The sequence below is a fragment of the Epinephelus lanceolatus genome, chromosome 10, assembly GCF_041903045.1.
Source record: "Epinephelus lanceolatus isolate andai-2023 chromosome 10, ASM4190304v1, whole genome shotgun sequence".
NCBI classification, from domain to species: Eukaryota; Metazoa; Chordata; class Actinopteri; order Perciformes; family Serranidae; genus Epinephelus; species Epinephelus lanceolatus.
Window position 1 is genome coordinate 44381462 of NC_135743.1, and position 12316 is coordinate 44393777.

At 38.9% G+C, this 12316-nt stretch overlaps 1 protein-coding gene and 1 long non-coding RNA gene across 2 annotated transcripts in view; one reads left to right on the forward strand and one right to left on the reverse strand.

Annotated features, from left to right (window-relative positions):
- LOC117265029 (IgGFc-binding protein-like) overlaps positions 1-12316 on the forward strand; it is a 187510-nt gene that overhangs the window by 146085 nt on the left and 29109 nt on the right. Inside the window, exons 28-31 of the mRNA XM_033639411.2 lie at positions 2279-2502; positions 4260-4401; positions 4646-4982; positions 5258-5374. Of these exons, the coding sequence (XP_033495302.2) occupies positions 2279-2502; positions 4260-4401; positions 4646-4982; positions 5258-5374 (820 nt within the window). The remainder of the gene's footprint in view (positions 1-2278; positions 2503-4259; positions 4402-4645; positions 4983-5257; positions 5375-12316) is intronic.
- Positions 7253-9761, reverse strand: LOC144464541 (uncharacterized). The gene is made up of 3 exons (XR_013492249.1): positions 9546-9761; positions 8692-8738; positions 7253-7953 (listed from the first exon to the last, which is right to left on the reverse strand). It is a non-coding gene; the product is annotated as an uncharacterized LOC144464541 (long non-coding RNA).

Genomic DNA, 12316 nt, shown 5'->3' on the forward strand with positions numbered 1-12316 from the left:
TTTGTGATATTGGGCTTTATAAATAAAATTGATTGATTGATTGAACATTAATGAAAGTAATAATTAGGGTCCGGGCAGCTAAGCTGCCAGGACACTATTGTAATCCTAGGTATTCTTCTTCTTTCTTCTTTCTTCTTTCTTCTTCTGAGGAAATCATACTTCCCATGGGTGAAAACTCACCAAACTTTGCACAAACGTCCAGTCTCATGCCAGATATCCTCAGCTGTAAACTCAAGCCAATAGTCCTGATGGTGGCGCCACAGCAAGCATCTAAAGTTCAAAACTTTGAAAATTCATAACAAATCAACCATATGTGCTACAACTTCACAACCTTCATGTAGCCCCAATACTGAAGAAACTTTTGTACATTTAAACCTATTAAAAATTATGAAGTTCATCACTCTGTTTTTTTTTCAAAAACTGTAAAACTTCTTAAACCAATCTCCTCCCACAATTTTTGCTCAATTGACACCAAACTTGCTACAGAGCATCTTCAGACTGTCCTACAAAAACTACGTTTCTCAGATTTTTGATTTATCAAAAATTGAGCCTACAGTGCATCAAAATGTTTGACTGTAAACGGTACTGTAAACATATACATGCAAATTCTTGCTACATAAATCTTCAATGTTCAATGAAAAAACTGACAAAATTCTAGAGTCATGGTAGATGATGTGTGGCAAATTTCAGAATTTTATCTCAAAAACTCAAAACTCAAACTTTTGACAGCATTTTGAATTTTGCTCTAATGTAAACAATTGGAGTCATTGTAAAAATGGCAATTTGAAACATCAGTTTTTCTTTTATGGAGCAAATCAATCATTGTTACAAACAAAATAATAATAAATAAACAAATTACCAACATCTCCATGCTGTCTAGACGCAATATGTGTATTTTCAGATTTTTGTTTCGATAACTGAATTTTTTACAGTGGTTTGAAATCTGCTTTTCCATGCATGGACGGCTGCTAAACCTGCACGTCTGGCTTAGTCAATTTGTGAAGCTACACATGAATTGTCACTGACTAATTAGCTAATGAGATAGAAATTGATAGAAATTGATCCTTAGTCTCAGAGGTTGGGAGTTCAAACCTCAGCTGATGCAAAAGGCAGATTGTGTTGCTAAATTCCTAAATGTCTTCCAATTCTTCTGCTTGTTGCTCAGAATTGTCTAAAAATGCCCGGACCCGACCCATCGCTGCGCAGCAGCTATAATATTATAATTATGATTCTGGCTATTGTGGTACAATATGTTGAAAGTATATATTAATAACTGATAGTATACATATGTGACAATAATCATATGTGTATAATAATAGTAGAAGTATGACTAATGATAACAGCAGCAGCAGGAGGCATCTGGCAGGACCATGGCAGCAGCACAACCACATGTCACACTATCCAGGCACCGCTGCGATATGAGTTAACCTGCGAGACAGTGGAGCACAAAGGCTCCGGAGAAGAAGCTGAGTTAGTGACATGCAGTACGGCCGAGTTAGCAAGATGCAGTAACAGGACATAAGAGAGAGAAAGAGAGAAGGAGAGAAGGTATTATAGGAGGTCCCCCGGCAGACTAGGCCTAAGTCAGCCTAACTAGGGGCTGGTCTAGTCTTAAATGTGGAGATGGTGTCTGCCTCCCGGACCGTAACAGGAAGATGATTCCACAGGAGAGGAGCCTGATAGCTGAAGGCTCTGGCTCCTGATCTACTTTTGGAGACTTTAGGGACCACGAGTAACCCTGCATGCTCAGAGTGCAGTGTTCTGGTGGGATAATATGGCACTATGAGCTCTCTAAGATATGACGGAGCTTGACCATTTAGAGCTTTATAAGTTAACAGTAGGATTTTAAATTCAATTCTGGATTTAACATTGAATAGTTGTTAAGGTGGCTGTGGCTCAGGAGTTAGAGCAGTTGTCTACCAGTCAAAAGGTCGGTGGTTTGATCTCCGGCCCGGCAGTCTACATGTTGGGCAAGATACTTAACCGCCTGTGATTATCTGATGGGCAGATGGCACCATGTATGGTATTCACAGCTACCTGTGTGTGTGAGAATGGGGTGAATGGTGCCTGTAGTGGTTTCTAAGAGTAGAAAAGCGCTATGTACATGCAGTCCATTTACCATATTTCATTCTGTAAGTGGTAGACCAAAGTGGTTTAAGTGGTAAACCAAAGCAAAGTGGTAGACCAACAATGCCATTGCCACTGGCATGGCTGTGAAAAACTAAATTGATTCCCCATTATCATACAGTATGTACTTTTTTTCTTTGTTCCTCATCAGGTACACTGGTCCAGGGTACTGTGGGATTCTGAGCGATAAGAAGGGGCCTTTCTCTGGTTGTCATGCTAGCGTGCCAGCAGCAGAGTTTGTGTCACACTGTTTGTATGATGTCTGCATCAATGAAGGACGGCAAGAAGTATTGTGTGATGCCCTGAGCAGCTACCTGGCAGAATGCCAGGAAGCTGGAGCATCAGTGTTGCCATGGAGACATCTGACCAACTGCTGTGAGTTACATATAGTACAACCTTATAGACTGAATTACTACAGACAGGCATAAAGGCACTCACTTGAGTAAATTTGCCACAGTGTGCAGTATTTTCAGATAACCCCTGGCTCTGACATTTTATCCTCAATGTCCTTAAAGTAGATTTAAAGCTGGTTTAAGCTTTAGGCTGGTTAATGATGTGAATGTAAGTACACTATACTCCAATCCATCCATGACAGGAAATTTTAACGTAAAGTCTACACAAATGCCCTGGATTGTCAAAATGTCATTAAAAACTTTACGTTCACTTGACACAAAAACTCATGTCTTGTGAGCTTGACATATTTTTTTTGTTAAGTCAACAATTTTTGAATTTTGAGTTCATTTGATGAAAATGTATAAAGCAGATTTCACTTTATAAGCTCAAGGCCAATAAACAACACATTCATTGTGCACATAACAAATTGTGGCGTGTTGGGGCTAAATGGGTAGAGTTTCCTTGCATGCCATTAGTCAGTGTGTTTAAGGCCACAAGCTGAAGAAACCCTGTGTTTAAATGTGTTGTAAATCACTCATGTTACCCATTACGCAGTGATTAATGTTTATGTATATCACAATGGTTCTAATGGGTTACAGTTATTGTTGTGGTAAAAGATATTTTCCACCATGAATTAAGTTGTATACTCATTTAATGACCGCCTGTCTGGATATTAGCATGTTTAACATGAAGTTGTGCTGAGGTGATATAACGAGCACTTCCAGGTCAGAGTTCACCTTTTTGCTTTATTCTAGCTATGAAGAAACCTAAGCTTACCACAATATATTTTTAATGTTCCATTATATTTAAAAAACAATTGTAAAATGTGTATTCATTGTTTTTTGTTCATATGACAGAATGAAATGTTCAAATAACAAAAAAAAAGTTATGTTAAACTGACATAAAAATTCATAAAAGATTCGTGTCAAGGATCATGTGACACTATTATATTGTGTCTGGTGTACTCAATTTTTTGTTATCTTACTGTACTGTACTAAACTAAAAATTTTGAGTGCAAGCTATTTCCAAAAAACATTAAGGTTAAGTGAGCAAATTGGGGTGTATGTGTATTCTAAGGTTGACAGTGCTAGCACAAGTTTTTTTATTTAAAGATACATTGGTAGGGGTGTAGTGTCAGAGTCCCGACCCATCACCAAAGAGACCAAAGGTGCAGCTCGATTTCTTCACTCACATCATCCTTGTATCCTCGTTGCAGCTGTGTCAGTTTGAAATGATGGCAAATAGGTTTCTGATGATACATGACTCTTTTTATTCGTAATATTTACAGGCATAGTGACAATTTTATTGACTAAAGATCTTCACAGGGGCTTTCAGCTGATGCAGAACCTGAGTCAAGGTGCCTCCATATTCTATTTTGTTTAATCAGTATAATAAAATAATGATATTAGGTGTCCCATTGTATTGCTGCTGGTCTCTGGTCTGGTTTTACATATATCCATATCTAATACCAAGTGGATCGAAGCAGATTAATTACATCCTCATTCTCATCATCACAGGAGAAATAGAGAAAAGGAAAAAAAAACCCGCAAAAATAGGCAAATAACAGGCATGTTTGGCTTTGCTTTGTTTGAGAGGCCATTGTGTGGGGTCAGCCTCACACTTATCATGTTCCATGTACTGCAGACATTTCTTCCAGACTCTGAGTGTCAATATAACATCTCCTCTTCTCTGTGCCTGCCTGTCTTCTAACCTCTTCCCCACTCCTGTTGTGCCCCCAGCTTTTGCATGTCCAGCCCATAGCCACTACAAGGTGTGTGGCTCGGCCTGTCCAGACAGCTGTGGTCCTAAGCCAGAGGTGTGCCCTAAGGTCTGTGTGGAAGGCTGCTTCTGTGATCCAGGATATGTGAACAGTGGACAAGAGTTAGTACAACATTTTTACCCAATCATTCAAAGAAAATATTACTCATTTAATAAATGCCCACCTTGTGAAATGCCGATATCAGGGATAACAGTTTGTTTTAAAATTTTTAGCTGTGGAACGCAGTATCTCGTAATGGCACACTCCTCCATGAGGCCATGCAAGAGGAGATGCAGAGGTCATAAAACATCTTCAGGACAGCATGGGATAAATTATAATATACCTTGCTTTGTTAATTTTTGTCAGGTGTGTTATCAAGGAGAAGGGCTGTGGCTGTAACCATAATGGTCGGTATTACCTGCCAGGTGAGACGTTCTGGTCCAACTTACTGTGTACAGAGAAGTGTGTGTGTGATGCAGCGACACAAAATGTGCAATGTGAGCAGACCGGGTGTCGAACTGGAGAGCAATGCAGTGTTGTGGACGGAGTCCAAGACTGTTACCCAGTCAGCTTTAAGACTTGCACTGCATATGGAGATCCACACTTCCGCTCCTTCGATGGACGCAATTTTGACTTCCAGGGCAACTGTGTCTACAGACTAGCCAGCGTGTGTGGAGATACTACAGGTCTGAAGCACTTTGAGGTGAGCAGAAGAGAGAAGAACACTAAAAAGTATATTACCAGACCATGACGTTCTCAAGGAAGTCACCACATGCCCAGTGTGCAGCCATTTAAGAGTTACAGAATACATTGTCTATTGAAATCAACAAGGAGTTTGAGTTTGTTTGATCAAGGGTTTCGCCTCTTTCGGGCATTGTTTTGTGCATGTGCTATAAATATATATGAGCCCCCTGTCTGCTCTCTTATTCTCCCTCCTGCTTACTACTTGTCCTCTCTACTACTCTTGCTGAATTGCAGGTAAACCTTGAGAATAACAACCGTGGCAACAAAAGAGTGTCATACACTAAAGTGGTGACTGTTAAAGTATATGGCAACACATATATACTTTCCGTGTACAACCCAGGCAGAGTGCTGGTAAGAAACATGCCCACACACACACACACACACACACACACACACACACACAAGAGACAGCCTGCTAACAAACTAAACTTACCTGCAGTGAGAATTAACAGCCCTTTCTCATTCCAAAGTTGTCAATTACCGCCACTTTGTCAGTAATTTTGGTATCAACACCTGAGGCCACATTTTGCAGCAGCCACTGGGCGCTGTCAGTTTGCAACTGGACAGAAAAATAATAATAATAATAATAATAATAATAATAATAATATAGTAATAATAAAATCAAGTAAGATTTTTAAGTGTGAAAAGAAAGAGTTTCAGAGTTGTATCAGGAAAATCAGAGCTAGTTAAAGGCTAAAGTGAACAGACATGTTTTTAGCTGTCTTGAAAATATTTAGGGCGCTAGCTTCCCTATATCTATAGGTAGTACATTCTATAGCTTTCGGGTGTAATTGACAAAGGCTGCATCCCCGATCTCTGATCTCCAATAAACCAACAGCAGATGATCGCAGTGTTCTTGCAGGCAAATAGCTAACAAGGGAGTTAGCAATGTAGCTCAGTCTCAGCCCAAGTAGGGCTTAGTATACAAGGAGGACCTTAACATCAATACTAAATGTAATAGGAAGCCAGTGCAGAGCAGCTGGGACTGGCCTGATGCGCTTTCTCCTCTTGGTTCTGGTTAATAGCCGAGCTGCAGAGTTTTGATTGAGCTGAGGTCTCTCAGCTGTGCGTTTTGGGAGGCCAGTAAAAAGTGTGTTACAGTAGACAAGTCGGCTTGAAATAAAGGCACAAATCAATTTCTCAGCATCTTTTTTTTCCTTTAGAAATGGTCATACTGTAGCTATGTTTCTGAGGTGGAAAAATTATGTTTTCGTCATTCTTAAAGTGGGACTTGAAGTTTAGATCTGGATCAAAAGATTACGCCAAGACTCGAAACCTTTGCTGTGTTTTGATATGCCGCCGGTCAGCTGGACAGCACTTGTCACAGCAGTATGGCAGCGTCAGTTAATAACGCGGCTGTACGGCACCTGCAGCGGTGGTATGATATGCTGCAGGATGGCGTCAGGTTGAAATGCTGCCAGTGACATATAATATAATGTAATATAAGGTGTTCTAAAGTCCCTGTAGGGCAGGCAGGAAGGGCAGTGGATGGGTCCAACAAACCCTGGTCTTCCACCTGAGAGCCCAATGTTCGCTTTCTCTATGAATGTAGAACCAAACCATGATGTTTCTATCTAAACCTAACTACGAGCTTTTTTTGACATCCTGGTATTGCAGCATCCTGGAATGGCAACAGCAGACGCAAGAGGATATCTAGCACATAATATGTAGATGTGAAATGCCACTGAAAAAGCAGCATGATGTGATGACTTGGGATGAGAACGTGTTGAAATTAACCATGAGCTAACATAGCTCCCAAAGGACAGCTTTGTCAAGATCAGATTTCCAAATGGAAACTTTAATTGCACAAAGCTCTGCATTTTTTTTCATAATATTAAAAGCAGTGGAGTAGCTGAGCATGATGATGAGTGCTTGTACGACTTTACTGTCTGTGTAGTACTTGATGGCGTCAAACTTTAGATCTATTTCCTCCAGTACCATATCTGTTATCTCAACTGCCAGCACTGACACACACAGCTCAGATCATGGGATAGAGAGATGTGGTTGTTGCATCAGCCTAGCATTTCGAAGACAAAGGCCCAATCCCAATTCCTATTTTAACCCTCAATCTTAATTCTCAAGCTCACCCCTCAAAGGCAAATACGTCTTAAGACTGTCGGGGGCAGCAATATGCCAAAACACCATCCAGTCTGTCAGTTCAAAGAAGAAGAAATATATGTATCAGCAGTTGTCGATAAAAAGACGTGACAAGTTTTTTTTTTCCCCAACACTTTATTTCAATTCTTGTACAAAACAAGCAGTGACAGACATGAACAGAACAAATATGCCATGGTTAAGAGAAAAGAAAAAGAAATAAAATAAACAAACAAATAAATAAAAAAAAGTTCAGCAGCTCAAACAATTAAATTGTTTACATATTTTCAGAGTCTTTATAGCTTTGGAGTTTTTGGAGTGCTGAATGGTTTCTAAGTATTGCTGCATTTCATTCATAAAAAATTTGAACAAGGGTTTCTGTTACAAAATTTTCTCTTATGAATATGGAATTACGCTAAGATAATAAATAGATTAATGATATAGAATGGTTTTTTGTTCTGAAATGCTGACATCATAAAATCCAAACAGCAGATCTTTGTACAGTAGTGAAAATAGAACATAAATGTTGCAACGAATAAGCTCGACAAAATCTTTCCAAAAAACAGTATAGGGGCAGCTCCAAAACAAATGTACAGTTACCAAACAATAATCTGCTGCCATCTGCAGCTGTGCTGATTTCATATTGAAACAGAATGCTTGATCACTAGGGGAACAGTTGCCATTGTGACCGAGAATTATGTTATGAATATGAACAGTTCACAAGTTACAAATTACTCACTCCCCTAGTTTTTTTTTTGGAGCCTGCTTACTTTTTGTAAACTTGTCTTCATTGGTGGCCCTGAAATGAATCAGGGCTCGTGTTTTGTCTGGTGGCCCTGAAATGGAACAGAGATAACAACATTACTTTCTTTTATTTTTTATTTTTTTGGGCTACCTGTCAGATATTCGTTAAGTTATTAGTTTAGTTTCATGTAGTATTGCAAGTATTATCACAATGAATACTGTAGTCAACATCCAGCAGAACTGGTGAGTGTTATCTGATGACTTTCATCCACGTAAACGTTTCACTCTTTGGGTTATAAGTTGACATTCAACCAAATAACCTGTACAACAACAACCGACGTAACTTATTCAGCGGAAAGTCACCAGATAATACGATCACTAACGTTAACCTGCAGCTGTAACGTTACCAGCTGCCGACTCTACGGCTACAGGAGATGACACCGTCCGGTCATCTTACAAAAATGTCGATGCAAACATTTCACGTATATTAAAACAACTTAACAACTACATTATCACTGAGAAAAATGACTTTTTCTAACTGAATGACAGCATACTCGGTTAGCAGAGAACCAGGGTTACGTGCGGCGGGGCAGGCAAGCCGTCGCCCACGGGCCAAAAATATGTGTGTTACACTACAAAGAGTACGGTGACCAGACGTCCCCGATTTCCGGGGACAGCCCCCGATTTGGGTGACCTGTCCCTGGTAAAAGCTGTCCCCGAGAATGTCCCCGATTTTGACACTGAATGGGGGGAAAATGCGCGCAGACTCAAACACCAGTTATTACGGTAGTCAGTAAACGCATCGCCAGAGAAGACGTCGTATGACTTACAGGCGTTATCAGGAAGCACGACCAGACGCAGCAGCATCAACGACAATCTAGAGGCAGCAAAAAGGAGAGAAAAGGAGACCAGTGGCTGCGTTAAATGGTATGTTGTGTATGAACTTATTTATTTTGTGTGAGCTGGCAGTAGACTTGTGTGTGTGTGTGTGTGTGTGTGTGTGAGAAGTGAGGTAAAGTAAGTATGATTGTAACATGCAGTACGTAACATGCAGAAGAGATAGAAGGAGAAACTGGCTGAATGTAGTCTGCCCCCCTGATGAGTGACTTTTGTGAGTGCACTTTATAAATGTAGGCTATTCTTTGATTTTAAGTAGCATTTTGTTGATGTTGTTTAGCCTTGCTGATGCTGTTGCATGGGGGATACAGTTATTTTTATTGTATGAAAAAATCATATCTGCAGTAGAAAGTTGCACTTTGGAAATTTGGTTCGGTACAAAATGGTTCATGGTCTGAAAGGTTTAGGAACCTCTGATGTAGCACATTTCAAACAGAGGGAATTACATAGAGCAGATGAAAAAGAGCACGATGACTAAATTATATAGGTATATTACCAAAACTGATGTTATTTCTTTAAGAAACTATTCACTTACTATTGGCTCTGTTCTTGCAGTTTTTCTCATTTTCTCCTCTGCTCTTATTCTACCCAGGCTCCTGAGGCGGAGACTATAGAGTGCCGAAGTCACTCTAATGAATTTAAATTCATTAACAACATATTTAGATTTCATGTCGCAACTCAAACGGTTGCGACGGTCAAAGAGGTCTATAGTCCATAAAATGACGTTAAACTAAGATAATGCAATGGTTATCATAATTTTAAAACTATTAATGAGGAAAATACTCACATTGATAACTCTGCTTCCTTACGCTTGTCGCCACCATCTTGCATTGACTGAATCGTCTGTACTCGGCCAGGTTCGGCTGAGCTCAGCAGATGATACGCAAAGGATTCTGGGAGATTGCCAAGGGTGGTCCTGGAAAATCTTAAAAATGAGGGCCATACAGCCCTTATTTTTGACCCTCAACTCAACAGGTGGCTGCATTTCTGCAGTCAAAAGGGATTGCTCTGGACTACAACCAGGATGAAGCTTGCCACCAGCTACCCAGAAGAAACAACAATGACAAGCCAGCGGTCATACTGAGATTTGTCAACATGAAGCACAAGGTTGCACTCCTAAAACAGGGCAAGATGCTTAAAGGCACAGATGTTTACATTAATGAACATCTGACGAAAACCAACGCTGACATCGCAAAGAAAGCACTTACCTGAGGAAAATGAAAAAAATCCAGAGCACATGGACTAGAAACTGCAAGATATTCATCAAGCTTAATGGATCACCAGAAGAGGCCAAGGTACTGATGGTGAAGAGCATAGAGGAACTGGAAACGCTGGAATGAGTATCCTCATTACAAAAATAGACTGGAGTGGACTTGGAACTGAATGGAGGTAAACGCACAAACACAAGCATAATGCTTAGTGATAGAGCTCAACCAACATTAAGCGACAATGGACACGTAACGCAGTGGATACAGGAACATGAACAACTGGAACTAACAACATTTGAATACAGTGAAAGCAGCACATTGGACGTAGAACAGGATATCGATCCAGACAATAACTTCCTCTCTACCATAAACAACACATGCTATTACTACAACAATGATCAGTATAATGGGAACATTATAGCAAAGGATAAACTATCTATAATTCACTTCACTAGCCGAAGTTTATATACAAACTTTAACAGCATCAGGGATTATCTGCACACATTCCAACAGCCATTTAACATAATCGCTATTTCTGAAACGTGGATTACCACTGAAAAGGGAATGAATTTTGAGATGGAGGGCTATGAATTTATATACAACAACAGACAGAGCAAAGGTCGGGATGGTGTTGCAATATATGTTGATCTGAATTTGAATTTCAAGATGGTAGAGGCTATGACACAGGTGGTGGACAGCCTTCTTGAATGTCTCACAATATAGATTTGTGTAGAAAAGAAAAAAGATATTATTATCAGTTGTATATATAGAGCTCCAGGTTCGAGCATTGACAAGTTCAGGAAATGGATGGAAAGCATGGTAATAAAAATGGGTAACAAAAATATCTTCATTTGCGGGGATTATAATATTGATATACTAAACCCCAACAATCAAAAAAGTATTGAAGATTTTTTTAAATTCAATGCATAGTTTGAGTCTCTTTCCTACAATCACTAGACCTAGTAGAATAACATCTCATAGTGCCACTCTGATAGATAACGTATTCACCAGTGTAATAGAAAACAAGACAATAAGTGGATTATTAATTAGTGATATCACTGACCACCTTCCAGTATTCACAGTATATGACAATAATTGTAGTATTGAAACAGGGGAGCATAAACAACATAGACGAATTAGGACAGAGGAGGCAATAGCTACTCTAAAACATGAATTAAAGGCACAGGACCGGGATGCAATATGTAATGAAGCAGATATAAATTATGCATACAATAAATTATTGACTACATTTATTTCATTATATGATAAGCACTGTCCCATTAAGGAATATAATAAAATACTAGTATATAAGAACAGTCCATGGTTAACTAAAGGTTTAAGAAATGCCTGTAAAAAGAAAAATTTACTCTACAGGAACTTCATAAAGCAGAGAACAGAAGATGCAGAAGGTAAATATAAAAGATATAAGAACAAGTTAACTAATATTATAAGATTAAGCAAAAAAGAATATTATAAAAAGAAATTAGAGGATAATAAAAACAATATTAAGGGGATATGGAATATACTAAACAATATTATTAGAGATGGTGCTAAACAAAACAATTTACCTAAATATTTTGTTACAAATGATATTGAAAATTATAACATGGATGAGGTGGCAAGCAGTTTTAATCAGTTCTTTGTAAATGTTGGTCCTGAGCTAGCAAAAAACATCCCAAATCCAGGGCTGGATGGAGACTACATGGACAAACTAATAGAAAGGAATCCCCACTCAATGTTTCTGAAAGCAGTTGAGGAAAATGAAATTATCAACATAGTAAAAAAGTCTAAAAATAAAACATCTACAGACTACAATGGCATTGATGCGTCATTAGTTAAACAGGTCATTGAGGGGGTATCAAAGCCACTAGCACACATCTGCAATTTGTCAAACTGGTACATTTCCAAACCAGATGAAATTTGCTAAGGTCATTCCGCTATACAAAACTGGGAGCAAACACAACTTTACAAACTACAGACCTGTCTCAATACTGCCACAACTCTCAAACATATTGGAAAAGTTTTTTAACAATAGAATGGATGCATTTTTGGAAAAACACACACTATTTTCAGAGAGTCAGTATGGGTTTAGGGTTAACAGATCAACATCACAGGCAATAATGGAATCAATTGAGGAAATCACAGATGCAATAGACAACAAAAAACATGCAATAGGAGTATTCATCGATCTCAAAAAAGCGTTTGATACAATTAACCATAACATACTATTCAATAAACTGGAAAAATATGGGATAAGGGGACTGGTATTAGACTGGGTAAAGAGTTATTTGGAAGGACAGCAACAGTTTGTAAAGTTGGGTAATCACTGCCTGGATATTTGGACATTGCT